The sequence below is a fragment of the Nesoenas mayeri genome (genome assembly GCF_963082525.1).
Source record: "Nesoenas mayeri genome assembly, chromosome: 5".
Taxonomy (NCBI): Eukaryota; Metazoa; Chordata; class Aves; order Columbiformes; family Columbidae; genus Nesoenas; species Nesoenas mayeri.
Genome location: NC_137548.1, coordinates 57,555,630 through 57,573,715, shown reverse-complemented (window position 1 = coordinate 57,573,715; position 18,086 = coordinate 57,555,630). Strand labels below are relative to the sequence as shown.

The 18,086-nt window shown below is 48.1% G+C and overlaps 1 protein-coding gene across 1 annotated transcript; it reads right to left on the bottom strand.

The window, feature by feature from the left end:
* Positions 1 to 1,027: 1,027 nt before the first annotated feature.
* AKIP1 (A-kinase interacting protein 1) lies at positions 1,028 to 9,964 on the bottom strand (the record flags this gene model as incomplete). The annotated part of the gene is made up of 5 exons (XM_080346142.1): positions 1,028 to 1,171; positions 2,064 to 2,114; positions 2,421 to 2,534; positions 9,141 to 9,218; positions 9,866 to 9,964. The coding sequence occupies 5 exons, from the start codon at positions 9,962 to 9,964 to the stop codon at positions 1,028 to 1,030; spliced, it is 486 nt and encodes a 161-aa protein (XP_080202268.1).
* Between the last annotated feature and the right edge of the window lie 8,122 nt (positions 9,965 to 18,086).

The following is an 18,086-nucleotide window of genomic DNA, read 5'->3' as shown; positions in this document are numbered from 1 at the left end:
AAGCTGACAGCTGAAAGTACTTTTTCAGAATTAAAGCAAAAAAGACAGTAGCCAGAGGGTGAAAGACCTGCTACTGTAGATACAGACAACAAAATGCTCAGAAATCCAGCATTCAAGCCACTGAATTTTATATTCCCGTGAAAATTAACTAAAACCTTAATACCATCAGCCACAAAAAGATTATAGATATATATAGGTCATGTCACTAATACTAACCGTGAAATCAGATGCTTCAGGAGAGTTAAGCATCCAGGGAGTCTCGTTAGTGGGACTGCTCATGGTTTAAAGCACATGAGCAGGGGTGCATGGGGCAGCGTGCAGTTGGTCAGCAGGACTTTTCCCCTGCAGCAAACAGGATAATTCAGGGCACCCTACCGCCTCCTGAAAAAGGCAGCCAGGTGGTGCTTAACCAAGGTAAGAGCCTGCAAAGAGACAGGACCCAGAGTGTCAATGGTTTATGTCCCTATAATGAACACCTGACACGTGTTCGAGTACCTTCTGGAGTTAGGATCCTAGATAGTGAATTTCATTTGTATTTTTTTCTTTATCAGAACAATAAAAGTACAGACAGGAGAGATGCATTGTGAGCCAGCTGCTCTAAAATCAGGGCCAGCCCACAGGAGCTAATATACATCCATATTCATACCACGTGGATCATGCTGTCTGTGGTCAAGAATGTGACATGGATATTCTGTCTGAGGACAATATAAAAGAAGCTCTTACCACAAAGACTAAATTATGTATTTTATTCCATTGATTGTATCTTTAATTGTTTAAAGTATAAGAACCTGGAATTACATAGTCACATAATTGGATTTAAGGCACACAATGTACAAATATTTATAACATCGGTGTACAAAGTGGGCTGCATATAATTGCATTAAGTATAAAACAAATATACAGGCCATAAAAATGGAGTCCCAAAGAGAAGAATACTCTTAAAGTGCTAAAAAGATATACCTAGTTCATTACATGCATAAAAACAGTCTCATATTTTATTCTTGTGATTGCCAAGAAACAACAAACATCATAGAACAAAGGTTAAATCAACACTTTGTCCAGCGTTGACATCTACCACGTGTGTTTGTTCCACCATGTCCTCTGAGGTTGCTGTGACAGAGTAAGTCCCAGGAGAAACTTCAATGTAGATGTCTTTGGAAGCTTGTCTGGTCTTTGTGGGGAGGAAAAAGAAAGTTTCATTACTGTTTAGTCATCTCGGATTTCCCACTAAAATAGAAATTTTGAATTTGTGTAAAAATTATATTTCAGCCGCTATATAAACATACTAATATTTTTCAAAATATACAGGCAGAATGGACAAAACTGTAAAATATTTCTGTCAATACAAAAATTAGCAAGTGCCATACTCAAAATATTTCATATAATGTTTCGATCAGTGGAAATAATCAACACGCTGTAATCTCTGCCTCACAAAACTGAAAGTTGCCAACCTAAACTGTTTTGAACGTAAACCTGGAAAACATCCACACAACAAGGGTGCTCTGACTAATGCGTACTGTGGTACAGATTGCACGTTTCTCATCTTCTGTGGCTTAGTTCCCAAAATGGGTTCGGTGAGGTGTTAGGTGTTTAAAGATTAAAAAAAAAGCTTTCTCCTTGAGGGGTCTTCAGAGAGAGCATGTGAGGGCAAAGCGTAACTGGCTGAGCAACCACCGCGTGTTTTGCTGGGTGTCTCGCTTCAGCACAGGGAGAGTGTCAGGAGCACAAATAAGGTGAGACTGGATGACTGCTAGGTTGCTGTCACTGATGCAAGTCACAGGAGCCTGAAGATTAATCACAGTGTTTGATATTCTGTACTAGGCCAAAATACAGAGTCTTAACTGATTATGTGCCAGAATGCCACAATCTAGTTTATCATTAATTGTGCAAGTCTCTGTATGTCCATTCTACTGTCCACCTATATTATTAATAGGATTGTGAATGCACCACTGGTTAATCTTCTGTGCCATCACAAAGTCTCCACACCTTGATGCACAGCTTGACACAAAATGATAAAGAAATGCTACACCTTCATTTAAAAACAAAGTATTCTATAAACTTACGCGTTGCTGGCAAGTTTGAGCTCGACTGGGTGCTACAGAGGCTTCAGTCCTCTGCAAAGAAAGATACTGTTTTCTAATGATACAATACAAAAGGCAAATTCAGCACCTGAGAGAGGGGATGCTTTATGTCCATGAAATTCTCCCCTGCACAAAAGGACTAATATGACACTGATTGGTGCCACAAGTTACTCCGCCTCCTCCCCAACAGAAGGTTCAAATCAGTCCAGGTGTTCATAGGCCCATCATGTCAAACCACATACATTAGTGTAAACAAGTGTCACAGACACTAGGTGGATAATAATTGTCTCAAGGGAGGGAAGGAATAGCCTTAAATCGAAACAAAGACCACCTACTTACCGCTTCTTTGGAGGACTCCAGCTCTTTTTCCCCTGCTTGCCTGCCATGGTATCTGCAGATGTGTTTGATTTCATGCTCTTTGCATTTACAGGCTGCCACAAAGCTATAGTACTTCTGGACAACAACAGAAATAGATAATATTATGTGGAGAAGCATCAAAGCTATCCTCACAACTACAGCAGATTAACAGTTAAAAATGGAACTGCAGAGCTACTGACCTTAGTTGGCTGCTTTGTGCTCATTTGAGGATGAAAACAACGCCTGGATGTCCACAGGACATGTGCCTTCTGGTACAGGACCGTCAGCTCTGATTTTATGTGCTGGTGCCCCATATGTAGGGACTCTCTGACATCTCAGAATTGAGTTTGTGAAAATGTAAGAAGGAATGCTCTGAAAACATCTGCCTGCTCGGGCCCTTTGAGAAAAGCCCTGGCAGAAGCAGCCATAGTTTATGGGTCCCTAATAGGATGGATATGCAAGCTAAGTCCCATGTGGCCTAGCCAGTGAAAAGTGGTTCTGCAGGGCACACACAGGAGCAGTGCTCTAAAAGCAGAACACGTTAATTCTGAAAAATGACTTGGTGAAGCAACTGGTGTCTTCAAGGCTGGTACCAGTAGCATAGTGGTTTTGAGAATTGCATTTAACTCCACAGTGGCCCTTTTCTGGCTCCACGATAAAGGTACTTGAATCTTCCCCACTGCGAAGTGGATATTTGAGTGCAGCTCTGCTGCCATCTGGTGTCACCACAGAACTCCTCCAGGGGTTATCTTTTTGATCACAGAGGCCAGAAAGTTCCAAAATACCTATTTTATTTCACTTGTGTTTTCCTTGTGTCTGACTCTCAAGACTAACCGTAATAAAAATGAGGCGAATAGCAGTTTTGATTTCCAAATCTATTGCTGTGCTTTATTCCTTGAGGTTATGTACACATCAACAGATTTGGCTGCTTATGTTGTGGTTTACTGTGGAGCTACATCCCAAAATACATCAAATACTCTGATCTGCTGCATAAGGCTTCACAGAGCATCTCTGTATCACAGGAGGTGAGCTGGATTCTTGTACATGATGTCACAGAGCAAAGAAATGAAATCAAACTCTTGGTAAGAAACTTTGGTCTGCAAATAATTCTAAACTAATCTTAAGTCATGTAATTTTAATCATTTCCACTCGGTGGCATTCAAGTGTCTAAATGGTTATGTTCCGCTGTAATTTTTTATTTATGCTTCATAAACTTTATCAATGAACTTGTGGGTCTGAGAATTCCTCCCCTGCCTCCTCTGTCACTGAAGCAGTAGTGTCTGGCTGATGCATAACCATGGAAGTCATCTACTGCTTGTTCCCACTCCATTACAGACTCCTAACAGGACATAGGATGAGCCTCTATCACAGTATCACAGTATGTTCTGGATTGGAAGGGACCTCAAAAGATCATCTAGTCCAATCCCCCTGCTGGAGCAGGAACGCCTAAGTGAGGTTGCACAGGAACATGTCCAGGTGGGTCTTGAATGTCTCCAGAGAAGGAGACTCCACAACCCCCCTGGGCAGCCTGTTCCAGTGCTCTGTTACCCTTACTGAGAAGAAGTTTTTTCTCAAATTTAAGTGGAACCTCTTGTGTTCCAGCTTGATCCCATTGCCCCTTGTCCTATCATTGTTTGCCAACGAGAAGAGCCTAGCTCCATCCTCATGGCACTCACCTTTAATATATTTATAAACATTAATAAGGTCACCCCTCAGTCTCCTCTTCTCCAAACTAAAGAGACCCAGCTCCCTCAGCCTTTCCTCATAAGGGAGATGCTCCACTCCCTTAATCATCTTGGTTGCCCTACGCTGGACCCTCTCCAGCAGTTCCTTGTCCTTCTTGAACTGAGGGGCCCAGAACTGGACACAATATTCCAGATGGGGTCTCACCAGGGCAGAGTAGAGGGGAAGGAGGACCTCTCTCGATCTACTAACCACCCCCCTTCTAATACATCCCAGGATGCCATTGGCCTTCCTGGCCACAAGGGCACAGTGCTGGCTCATGGTCATCCTGTTGTCCACCAGGATCCCCAGGTCCCTTTCCCCTACACTGCTCTCTAATATGTAATTTCCCAACCGATACTGGAACCTGGGGTTGTTCCTGCCCAGATGCAGGACTCTACACTTTTCCTTGTTAAATTTCATTAGGTTATTCCCCGCCCAACTCTCCAGCCTGTCTAGGTCTCGCTGGATGGCAGCACAGCCTTCTGGCGTGTCAGCCACTCCTCCCAGCTTAGTGTCATCAGCAAACTTGCTGATAGTACACTCTATTCCCTCGTCTAAGTCGTTAATGAATATATTGAATAATACTGGCCCCAGTACTGACCCCTGAGGTACTCCACTAGATACTGGTCTCCAACTAGACTCCACACCATTGACTACCACTCTCTGGCTTCTCTCCTTAAGCCAGTTTGTAACCCACCTCACTACTCTATTGTCTAGACCACACCTCTGCAACTTAGCAACTAGGATGCTGTGGGAGACTGTGTCAAAGGCTTTACTGAAGTCAAGGTAGACCACATCCACGGCTCTGCCATCATCCATCCACCTTGTAACATTCTCATAAAAGGCTATGAGGTTGGTCAAGCATGACTTACCCTTGGTAAAGCCATGCTGACTGCCCCTAATAACCTTCCTATCCTTGATATGCCTTGAGATAGCACCAAGGATAAGTTGTTCCATTACTTTCCCAGGGACAGAGGTGAGGCTGACCGGTCTATAGTTACCCGGGTCCTCCTTCTTGCCCTTTTTGAAGATTGGAGTGACATTTGCTTTCCTCCAATCCTCGGGCACCTCTCCCGTTTCCCAAGACTTGGCAAAGATGATGGAGAGCGGTCCAGCAATGACCTCAGCCAGCTCCCTCAGCACCCGCGGATGCATCCCATCTGGACCCATGGATTTATGGATGTCCAGTCTATTTAATTGCTCCTTAACCCAGTCCTCGTCAACTAAAGCAAGCTCCTCCATTGACCTGGCTTCATCTGGGGTCTCAGGGGTACAGGGCTCCCCAGGACAGCCTCCGGCAGAGTAGACAGAGACAAAGAAGGCATTCAGTAATTCTGCCTTCTCTGTATCTTCCGCCACCAGGGCACCCACCCCATTCCTCAGTGGGCCTACATTGCCTCTGGTATTAGTTTTATCCGCTATGTATTTGAAAAAGTTCTTTTTGCTGTCCTTGACCCCTCTCGCCAGCTGTAATTCTAAGGAGGCCTTGGCTATCCTAGCTGCCTTCCTACATCCTCTAACAGCAGCCTTATATTCTTCCCAAGTGGCCAGCCCCTGCTTCCATGACCTGTAAACTCTCCTCTTCTGCTTGAGCATACCCAATAGATTCCTATTCAACCACGCAGGCCTCCTGGCTCCCTTCCTTGACTTCCTACGTGTGGGGATGCTCTGATCCTGAGCGCGGAAGAAGCAATCGCTGAATGTAATCCAGCTCTCTTGGGCCCCTTTTCCTTCAAGCAGTCTTGCCCATGGAATTTCCCCCAGCAATTGCTTGAAAAGGCCAAAGTTAGCCCTGCTAAAGTCCAGGGTTGCAATTCTACTTGCTATGCTGTTCCTGCCACACAAGATGCTGAACTCCACCATCTCGTGGTCACTGCAACCCAGGCAGCCCTCAACCTTTACTGCTTCGACCAGACCCTCCTTGTTAGTGAGGATGAGATCCAGCAGTGCACCTCTCCTAGTCGGCTCCTCCACCATCTGCATGAGGAAGTTATCATCAATGCACTGGAGGAACCTCCTGGACTGTGGCTGGCTGGCTGAATGGTCCTTCCAGCAAACATCAGGGAAGTTAAAATCACCCACAACAACCAGGGCCTGTGACTGCGAGGCCACTCTCAGCTGCCCATAGAAGGCCTCATCAACTTCCTCAGCCTGATCTGGTGGCCTGTAACAGACACCCACAACAGTGTCACCCCTGCCAGCCTGCCCCTTGATCCTGACCCATACACTCTCAACTCGCTCATCATCCACTCCTGGGCAGAATTCAGTACATTGTAGTTGCTCTCTCACATAGAGAGCAACTCCACCACCACGCCTGGCTGGCCTGTCTTTTCTGAAAAGGGCATAGCCATCCATGACCACATTCCAGTCATGTGAACTGTCCCACCATGTTTCTGTAATTGCCACCAGGTCATAATCTCCCAGCTGAACATAGGATTCTAACTCCTCCTGCTTATTCCCCATGCTGCGCGCATTGGTGTACAGGCATTTCAGGGAGCGAGCAGAGCACTCCCATTTCTCCCTAGGAGCATAGGAGGCCACCTGGTCCTCATCAGTTCTAGAATGCTGCCCCACTGGGACAAGCCCAGCTACAACCCCATCCCCCTTCGAGCCTAGTTTAAAGCTCTCCAAATGAGCCCAGCTAATTCCTGCCCCAGCATTCTTTTGCCCCTCTGAGATAAACCTTTCCCACGTGACACTGTCCGGACTGGTGTCTTATAGAACCAACCATTATCAAAAAATCCAAAGCCCTGCCTGTAGCACCACTCTTGGAGCCAACCATTTAGAGAATGAATTTTCCTATTCCATCCCACATCGTCACTTGAAGATGGAAGGAGTGAAGAAAAGATCACTTGAGCCCCTGAGTCTTTCACCATCCTTCCCAAGACCTTGAAATCATTCTTCATTGCCCTCAGACTACGGGAAGCAGCTTCCTCCCCATCTGTCTGGAAGACCAGCAGCGGGTAGTAGTCTGTCGGGTGCACCAGTCTTGGGAGCTCTCTAGCAATATCCTTGATCCGGGCTCCAGGTAGACTACAAACTTCTCTAAGATGAGGGTCAACTCTGCATATTGGGCCCTCTGTTCCTTTCAGAAGGGAATTTCCTATTACTATCACCCTTCTTTCTTTCTTAATAGAGGCAGTCTTAAGTTGTGGAGTCAACCGCCTCTTCCTGTGTGATCTTGTAGGCAGGCTTGGCACTGCCTCCTCACCTACCTCTTCTTCCAGATCCAAGGCCTCAAACCTATTATGGAGGGGCACCTGAGGAGACAAAGCAGGCAGGGAGGGGGGCTGCCCGTGACGCCGAATCGGAATACGCTTCCAACCCTCGTCGTCTTTTAGGTCCCCTACCTCTGCCTGACAGCAACAAGGGTGGGGCCGTCTCAGTACTTCCGCCTCTTTCCGAGAGGGCAGGAGGTCCATCTCCTTTTGGGGGATACCTCCCTGGGACCTTTCCGACTGGCACGTCAGGGTGTTACTCCACCAGTCAATCTCCCTTTCGCACTCCCTGATGGTCCTCAGCGTCTCAATTTCCTCCTTAAGCTTCACCACCATGCTGAGCAGATCTTGCACCTGCTCACACCTCACACAGGTGGAGTGCTGGCCTCCCTCCCCCGGCAGCAGCAGGCTCTGGCACTCCCTGCAGCCAGAGACCTGAACAGCCACCGTTCGGGACAGAACCTCAGTCTGCGTTGCCACCGTCTGTTTGAGACAAGCTCTCCTCCTGGAGGCGACCATGGTCGTCAGTAGTCTGGGATGCTGGCAATAAGTTAGAGGGGCTAGCAAGCGTCAAGTGCTCTCTGCACCCTGCTGCACAAGCTCTAGACATTGTTATATTTTTGTTTCATGTTCTGTAAAACACTATTCTGCCTGAGTTGTTTTAGGATTAACTGGTTACTAAGCAGTGCTTTAAAATGATAAAGGAGTTGCTTAAGAGCTAATCATCTGGTGTGTCTCCAATTTAATTGAAGACTTGGCCTCTGTAATTAACTCTGCAGACAATGAGCTCCCTGACACATGATAAGAGCAGACGCCGGGAGGCAGGGATGATGTAAACTGTGATGGAGTTTTCAGAGACTTTTATTGCAGTAGATGCACTGCAGGGCTGTATTCACAAGGGTGGGCTGGCAGGGATGGGCTCCCAGTTCATCTACCCAGCAAAGCACTGCCAGGTGCAGCCCAAGCACCAGCACAGCTGCCCCACTGCAGTGTGCCCACGTGCGAGCAATGCAGCTGTGCATCTGCACCCACACCTGGATTTCTACCTGTCACAAATAAAGATACGGTGCTGCTCAGAAGAACCAAACCCATAATCCAGTAACAACATCTCAAATCTAGTTTGCGTAAACGATACAAAACGTGACATTCAGACATTATGGATGTAAAATGCAGAGGGTAACTCGGAATTCAGACAACGCAATCTCTTTGCTTGAGATTCCAAATCTCCCTTCCTTCCACCACCCAGAACACACTGATTCTCTCAGCCAGCAGGAGAAGTTCATGTTGGCACAATGAAAACAAAGGGTTACTCTGTCGTAAAGCCTCTCAGTAGCAGCAGTGGAAACAATTCTGTACATTGTGACACCTGACAGTGGCTGCCACAATGTAATTTGTGACATCCTCTGATGTTTCTGTCTCTAACCATATTGCCTTTACACTACAAAGTGGAGAAACCTTCTGAAATCCATACAGGCCTACTGGTAGTCCCTATGGAAAATACTGATATTGCTGTTTATCAGCCAAGGTGGAATCACTTGGTCAGGGTAACACAGGTGAAGAAGCACCACAGAACCTACCACATGATGGCGAATGTCTCAAATTTGTTAATCCAGGCTTGCGAGCTAAGCTCTTGCTATGCCATGAGCAGAATTACCCTTTAGTCTAATTTTTGCAGTTTTAGCAAGAGCAGTGCACACAGGCCTCTGCCAGGCACATCACAAACACTCCCCTTTGCGCAGGTCTGGGTGTAAAACCTCACCTCGCATTCCTTCGTGGCTTCATTCATCAAGTTCACAATTGAAGCAAACGCTGCATTGAGACGTTCTGAATCTTCTTCCTGCAATTAAAGCCATTTTTTGTAACTCCTAATGTGCTCATTGCTTAGAGATAGAACGTGTCAGGTGATTCAACAGCAAAACACTTGCTAGTGCTGGAGGCTGTCTCCGGGGTGAAGCAGACATGCGTGGCTCCTTGCTCCTTAGTTTTAATGCAGGGTGCCCACCTGCATGCAGCAGAGAACACCAGAGCACCTGCTGCAAGCTGAGGTCACTGGGTGCAGCCATCGCCTTGTGACAAGTGCATTCAGTCCCCCAGATCTCAACCAACTTGCCAGCTGCCTACATCTCCCTTTGACTACAGGACACCTGTCGGCGCCCTCAAACGTTTCACAAGTGCAGCAACACAACAAACCCATCCGCCTCTCCAGGAGACGAATCATAACAAAGAATGATGTTTCACGCTGGCTGTGACTAGGAAAAACACAGAGCGGGATGCAACCAAGCGTGAAAACGTGTTATAAAAAGCCTCTAGCTCATTAAAGCACATATACGGCTCAATCCCGCGCATATATATATATATATATATGTACACTAGGCCTCTAGAGGACACGAGCTCTCCCGCCACCCTGTACGGACGCATCTCCCCGGCGCTGCTTGTTTACGGTGTCGCGCTCCTCCCGGTCCCCCCGGCCCCGCCCGCACTGACCGGGCCCGATCCCGCTCGCGCTCCCGCCGGCCGCCGCCGCGCCCGCTCCAGCACGGCGCGCGCCAGTCCCGCCGTCCGCCCCGCGCGCACCCGCTCCATCCCGCCGCGCGCCGTCACAGTGCGCACGCGCCGGCGCCCCGTTCCCTCCCCTCACCCTCACCCCCACCCCCCGCCCCCTACAAAGCCGTCAGGGGGCGCCCTCGCCCCGCGCAGTGTCACCGGGAAAAAGCCCGCGGGGGTTTGGGGCTTCCCCCCACGCCATCGCTTCCAGGGGCGCGCCATGCCCTGAGGTAAAGCCGCCGTCCCGGACAGGCTCCCCGTGAGTTCCCCGCGGCGGCTCCGCGCTGTCCCGCCGGGCCACGACGCGGGGGAGCTGAGGGAGGCTGGAGAGCACCGAGCCCCGGCTGGGCGGTGCTGCCGTGCCCGGGCGGCTGCACCCCGCCTCCGTGTGTGTATTAGAAGGGAGGTGGTTAGTGAGTCTAGAGAGCTTCTCCTTCCCCTCTACTCTGCCCTGATGAGACCACACCTGGAATATTGTGTCCAGTTCTGGGCCCCTCAGTTCAAGAAGGACAGGGAACTGCTGGAGAGAGTCCAGCACAGAGCAACAAAGATGATGAAGGGAGTGGAGCATCTCCCGTGTGAGGAAAGGCTGAGGGAGCTGGGCTTGGAGGAGACTGAGGCGTAACATCATTAATGTTTACAAATATGTAAAGGGTGAGTGTCATGAGGATGGAGCCAGGCTCTTCTCAGTGACAACCATGGAGCAATGGGTATACACTGGAACACAGGAGGTTCCATTTAAATTTGAGAAGAAACTTCTTCTCAGTGAGGGTGACAGACACTGGAACAGGCTGCCCAGGGGGGTTGTGGAGTCTCCTACTCTGGAGACATTCAAAACCCACCTGGATGCCTTCCTGTGTAACCTCATCTGGGTGTTCCTGCTCCGGCAGGGGGATTGGACTGGATGATCTTCTGAGGTCCCTTCCAATCCCTGGCATTCTGTGATTCTTTGATTTCATACTGGAAAGTGGTACTCCCTTTTACTGATTTATTTATTTTTAACTTAGGAGGTTCAAAATAATAATTACAGTATACAGGGATGGGTGGCTGGGTGAAGTAGTATTAGTACAAGGGCAGAGCACCAGGTGAGCCGCCAGTTCAGGCCGCCTGCAAACTGCCGCTGCATCCGCTCTCGCAAAGAAAGAAGCCCTTTCGCTTTGGTTAGTAGAAAGAAAGTACAATGTGTTTTGGCCTATTGCAAGCGAGATTTACCAAACAGGCAAATTCACTCCCTGGAACCTGCTACTGGCCCAGAAGGACTGTCTGGCAGGGCAGCACATACCCATGAGGCCTCGTTAGCCCCGTCATGTGTGAGGCTGCAGTTGAAACAGGCTGGGAAAGTGGCTGTGGCAATGTGTAAGTTAGAGCCACTCTGTGGCTTTGCCAACCATGCTTGTGCTGAGGTGATGGTAGAAAGTGCAAAATAAGCACAGAAACTTTAAGTGCAGTATGGCCAAGGTCAACAAGTAGTCCCTGTTTTTTCAAGTCCTTTGTTCCTGTTTGTGGAGCTTTGCTGGCTGTAATCTGTTTGGTGAGCAAGAAGAGTAATCCTCTCCCAGTTTACATTTTATTATCATCTTCCAGTTGCTTAACCAGAGCAGCAGCTAGCCCCTGTAATAAACAAGCTCTTCTTAGGCTGCTTGTTCATTAAAACACATTGAAGGCCCAAATTCAGTGTTCAAATACAACATTAGGTTGGGTGTCCTGTAGTCAAAGGAAGATGTAGGCAGCTGACAAGTTGTTTGAAGTCTGGGGGACTGAATGCAACATAAATGGGGGAAAAAAATAATATCTGATAAAACCAATGTTAGCATGTTTGAGATGTTTGTTTGATGTGCTGGAGAAGCTGCCAGGACAGAGTGTTTCCTGCTTACTTGGAAGTCGAATATCTTTGAGCATCATTCTTTGTTATCATTGGTCTCCTGGAGAGCCAGATGGGTTTGTTATCTTGCTTCATTTGTGAAATATACTCCAAAAAGCCTGCCTGTGTTGTTTTCCTAACAGGGAAAGAAAATGGTATTCTTTTTATATTTCTGCCAGGTACTTGTAGCAGTAGCTTGTTGTTCAGGAGGTAAATTATTCTTTGTGTGTTGAAATTTAAACCTCACCATTTTTTGATGTTCAGTGACACAGTACTCCTTTTGCAGCTGAGTAAATACATCTGTCCCAAGAAGGCAGACGGCTGAAATAGCTTTTGCTTTGAAACACACACACACACACACATCAGAATGCAGATGAAAGTTACCCTTACTTCCTGTGCATTCACTCTTTTGAAATATAATGGAGGTTCGTGAAATGCTGGACAGTTATACCAGATTTCATCGTTGTATGGGATAACAGATCAGGATATCTCAAGACAATATATCTTATTGATGAGATGGCAAAAGCCAAAAGCATTTCATCCTGAATACTCAGCTCTGGGTTCAGATAACTGTCCTTAGGTAGGAAAGCTTGCTAGCATTTACCTGGTGTTGAGCACCATTTCGGTTCTATTTCAGTCAGTGGAAGGTAAGTAAGTAGGTGCTGGAATTCGTATTTCCAGTGTCGCTCTTATCTTTATTTTTCTTATGCTCCGATTATTGTTTGGTTAATATATTGTGAAGTGACTTGTTTTATAAATTCCTACATAATACTTCAAGATTTAGGTGTAGTCTTTGTATTTTGCGATACTCATGGTTCTGCTAACACCTAGTATATCCTGCCTCTTTTGTATGTTTTTTACGTCAAACGTTTTGTGCGGGTTTGTCATCAGTTGACCCGGCAGAAGGACATGGCAGGAGTCCCAAGGAGCTGGCACCCATGACGCTGCTTGTGGCCCGCGTGGAGCACGTGTGATTTATCGCTTGTGCCATGCGGAGCCCTTCCTCGCCCTCCGGTACAAGCGTTACCGTGTCTGGCTGCGGAGGGGCCGCGGCCGGGCGCTGCCTCTGGTACGAGCGAGACCCGCGGCTCCGCTCCCGGGGCGGCGAGCATTACAAAGCCGGTCCCAGCAGGCTGCATGCGAACTTTGAATGAAGTTCAGAGCCGTGCCGCATCGTCCCTCTCCCCCTCTCTTTCTCTACAAGTACTGTTACTCCGAAGCTACCCCGGGGAGCTTGGAAAACTCGGGCCAGCGCCGCAAGCTCGAGCGCCCCGGTCCCGCCGCCCCGGGGGCTCGCCCGTCCCCCGCTCCCTGATGGAGACCATCTGCTCCGGCGCCGGGGCGCAGGAAGCGCGGCGCTGCATTCCTCCTTCCTTCCTCTCTGCCCCGCAAGCGGCTCCGCGCGGAGAGGAGCCCAGCACTAGTGGGTTTTTAAATAAAAAATAAGCGGTACCGCTCCTTCGGGGTAGAGGGAGGAAGAAGATTGTCAGGCGCGGGTCTCGGTTCTCTCCTCCTCCCCCTGCCCATCGCATCTTCCCCGCGGACAGGCCCGTCCTGCCTGGCACCGCCGAGCTGCTCCCCTTCCTCCCGTCTGGCAAAGACCCGGACTTGGGGCCGGAGTCGGGCGGCGCCCACTCTCCGCGGGGTCGGGGCCGAGCGCTGCCGGCGGGAGCGGTGTCTCGGCCGCCCGGGGCTGCCCGGCCGCGGTGGGGCTGCAGCCCGGACCGGGCTGCGCTGGGGGAGCAGGTTTCTTTGTTGGCTGCCGGGTGACTGGTTCCCATTAATCTCCCGCACTGGCCGTGGCCGTCTCCACTTCCTGCCTTTGCATACTTCTCTCTCCCTCGATCTGAGTGCCTTCCCTCCCCCTTCCCTCCCCCCTTTCTTTCTCTCCCTCTTCCTAGCTTCTCCAAAAAAGCTACAACCGCCGGGTTGCGGGACGGGGGCTGCAGGCGTCCGGCGGAGGGAGCGCATCCCTGCGCGCCTCGGTAAGGGCCGGGAAGCTGCGCTGCCGGGCGGTGGTCCTCTCTGGGGACTCGGGCAGGGGAGCGGGGCTGAGGGGGAAACGATTGATCGTGCTGCGGTTCGCCGTCGCTGTGTCCTGAGAGCCGCCCGCCTCCCGGGAGCGGGGCGGGCCGGGGATGCTGGGCGGCGGGAGCTCCCCGGGCCCTGCGGTTCCCGGGGCCGCGGAGCCCCCTCAGCAGCGGAGCCGCCGACCCGCGGGGAGCGCAGAGGGCGCTGAGTCCTTACGCACGGGCGGAGCGGAGAGTCGGTGCTCCCGCGCTGGTGTGACCTGTGCCGCCGCCGGGCCCTGCGGGACGCTTCTTCTTGCGTGGGCGTCGAGGGCAGAGGCACCTCGGAGGGACAGAGCACAGGAGAGGGACCGGGCCAACGGCAACCGGGCTGGGGAGCCAGCCCGCTGAGCGTGGGGCTCTCATCTGCAGAGAGATGGGGAGCTGTGGCACTTCTTTTCCCTTCCAGTGCCCCCTTGCATCGTCTGTACAGCCGGCTGTAATGTTTGCAGGGGTGTTGACGAGAGTAGGGGAGCCACCTGGACTCCAGCGGAAGACTTTGGGATCCCAAGACAGATTTAGCTGAAGAGCTAAGGGAGCTGCTTCAGCAGTTCACTTGGTGGGAAAATCAGATGTACTGCTCTTGGCTTGGTACCAAACATTTACTTTACTAAGGAGCAGCGGGTCACCGCAATGAAAGAGTAGCGGCTAAATATGAGAGAGCCTTCTTATGTTTACTTCAGTTTTATAATTCAAATGTACTTTGAGTCAAGGTAAATGAAGCTGGATGCATAGTATTATTGCATAGAGTATGTCAGTAGTAGTGTTTTCCACACCCTTGTTTTACTGTTGCACTGACTTCAGGGAATAGATTTTCTTACATTTTTATTTTGAGCAATCAGTCTTTAACTTCAGCCAGATATTGGATAATCCAGTAAAAACCACCTGGAGTGTTCAAAACTTGTGGAAGATGAAAGATGAAACTGTTAGTTGTAGTGTGATTTCTGGTGATGCGGAGTAGGATGAATTGAAGTGAGGTTGTTTTGCCTTTAAGACTTAATAATGTTGTATTTATGTATGATTAATTTCTAGTCAGCAGATTAAAATATTCCATATACTGGAAGGGTAAGGTAATAGAAGAAAGGTAAGAGTATCTTGCATTTAAGGTGAGATTTGAGAAAAGCATGTATGTTTTAGGAGTATCAAAATTCAACTTTGATGATTGGGTTGTGCAGGTGGCATAGTGGAAATGTTACCAGGTTGAGGGGTGAGACTAAGATTTACGGCTTTGACCATTAATTTTCTTCTTATTTTGCAATTAGTTATTTAAAGGAAAACTGCAACACCTTTAAGCAATTAGGATTACTTTATCAAGTTACCTAAGAATGTAGTTGAGCACCTTTTAAAGCTAGCTACAGTCTACATATTGTTAAGAGTGACTAGGCTGACAGGGAACTGGAATCAATTTCCTTTGCTAGTATGGAGGAGTGGGGAGTAGGGCTCCTTGGGAAGGGTGATAGAGTGGTGGTGCTGGGCCTCACTGGGCACAGAGACCATCCTGCTCCTAAAAGTGCACAGCATGTGTTCTCCTCTTTTATGCAGAAAGAAGAGAGTTCTGCCTGGTCTGGCATTCTCCTGCTGCCTTCAGGGTGCTGAACCCCCCTAGGCAGATTGTTTGCTGTAGTCCTTGCCATTCCCAAGTGCTGGGGAGGAGAGATGTCTTCCGACCTCACCTACCCCTACAGCATTTGTGCTGTGGCTGCCAGAATTTGCTCCAAGGAGCTCAGGACCAAGTGTTGCCTTTCACTTTAAGCAAGTGACTTTTAACATATACTGTAGCTCTTTAAGGAGCATGTGACCTCTTATTATTGGTGACCCTGTAAGCCATTGTGTAATCTGTTGACTGTAATGCACCATGCCAATTTATTCTTGGTTGGGAAGTCTTGCCAAGGACTTGATAGAATAGCATGATTTTATCCACTTTATTGTTTTCATTGTGTTTCATAAACATCCAAGACCCTCTGGGAAGAATCACTGGGGTGGCTGGGCCTCCTTTTTTTAATTGCTGGTTAAATAAATGTTGCCAGTTTAAAAAAAATAAAGTGGTATGTAGGATCTCAAAATGCCTGGAACTGCTAAGCACTCATGTTTAGGAAGCAGGACTATTTTTAGTGTAGGGGCCTTTAAAGAAATGATACTAGCCCCTGTGAAGAGGTCACTGTGAAGTGCGCTGAAGAGCCTGCTTTTAGCTGCAGAGCAAGACCAAGTTTCCCACAGTTGAGTAAAGCTAAAGAGCCAGATTTGTACTTTTCCCACTTGACTGAAGAGGGAGAGGATAGACTTTTTGTTAGTTCACAGTAGTGGGAGTGAAGAGACCCAAATACTTATAATACAAAACAAAAAAATCCTGGTCTTGGGGCTTTCTGATTCCCTCCAGTGAGTGTCTGTGATGGAGCTGTATGACTGAAGGACATTTAATGCTTTCTGGGAAGGGCTGGGAACTGGCAGCTGAGGATGTGGTGTATCCCTTGGGATCTGTGTTTGTGGGAGGTCACGACTCTCTTGAATGGATGCCCAGCTGCCATCCTTATCTATAGCTAAAAGAACTGGAGTAAAACTTAAAAAAAAACCCCACAACATGGGTGTTAAGAAGTCAGGGTGATTTGGTATCCTAAATCAATTCAGTACATGGGACTGAGGTTGCTAAATAAATTACTTTGGATCTACAGAAGATTTTCCTCAACTCATCTGCCCGGAAAATAGAAGTATTTGGTTTTGATGGCTTGAAAGAATGTGGTTTAGGTCAAAGTTACCACTGTGTGCTAGACCCATCATGCCATCTATGGGGTCCTGAGTAATCTAGAAATGGTTAATGTAATCCAGTCTCTTGCAGGTCAGAGGACCAACATCTGGACTGCTCAGACTTTCAAAATGTACCAAATGATAGCTGAGCCAAGTCGAGTTTTGGTCTAAACTTCATTGATGTCTTGTTTAACATAAGTTCAGTTTATATTATGAATTACTCTTTTTTTTTCCTTTTATTTTTTCTCCCGATGCTTAGTACCATGTGTGTTAATTTTGTCTCTGTGCTGTAAAGTGTGTGAAACTGTTGCTTTTCAGATTTTTTGGTCTGCAGTTGGGATTTAGTTGGCAGTGCAGACAGAGGCAAGTTTGGGGAACTGAATCCAAATATTTACATTCTCAATTTGGCCCAGTCCTTTTGCTTGTAAACACTCGTAGTCATATTGAACTTTGGTGAGGTTAAAAGTGGCTTTGCCAAGCCTTGGGGAGTCACACCCTACAAGACCTGAAATTCCCCCTTTTGGGAAGGGTTCTGGAAATGTTTTTTGGGTGTATGTACATCAGCTGAGCATTAGCACTACTCACTCTTACCCCTAATCCAACTGCAAAATCTTTTCCTGTATCTTGCCTCTTTTTCATGTAGAAATGCCTCATGCTGGTAGGATGTGTCAAGTTAAATGTTGTGGAAGAGAAGTCCTGCCCACCTACGAGGTGCTGTGCAGACTCCACAAATCCTGGTCTCCTGTGCTGCTCCAGAGCTCTGCTCTGGCAGAGAGGGGCTGTGGTGAAGATCCTCCTCTCTCTGCAGCTGTCGTTTTCCCAGTCCTTGCTGTTTGGGTGTGCAGAAACAAAGTTTGAGGACTGATTTGAACAACAGCGGTGTATGCTCACGGAGAATCAGATTTAAGTCCTCTTTCGATTCATACAGACTTTGAACACCTCTCAGGTTTTATTAGAAACTTTTTATTCACCAGGGACCGAGTCTGAAAGTTTTGTTCTGCGTTAGCAATTGAACTTTCTGAAGTTCAGTTTACCACAAACTGTAGGGATAGGGATCAACTAGTACATTAACACTCCCTGGCCAAACCACCCTCATGTTTCGGTCTGTCCTTCTATTTGGGTCTGTTACTGTTAACCAGAGATTGAAATTAGATATGTTAGTTTAGTTGCAGAGATCTGGAGACTATACATAGAGGTGACTGAGTTGCAATGAGTTACAGTAAGAGTTCCTACTCATCAGCTGAGGCCTGTAACCTTGTATTCTTAGCCAAACTAGTTTGGAAGAAGACTGCATTAGCTTAATCCACAGTAAACGTGTTTAGAGTAACCTAACTTTGTTCTCTATCTGGAGTGTATACCCAGAGAGTTGTAACAGTTCAGGTAATGGAATGCTAGAATTCATACAGCCAGTGCTTTCGGAATGTTCTGCCGTAGGCTTCTGACCTTGGAGATGAATTTGTTAGGTTGGGGAACACAGGAAAAGAGTAGT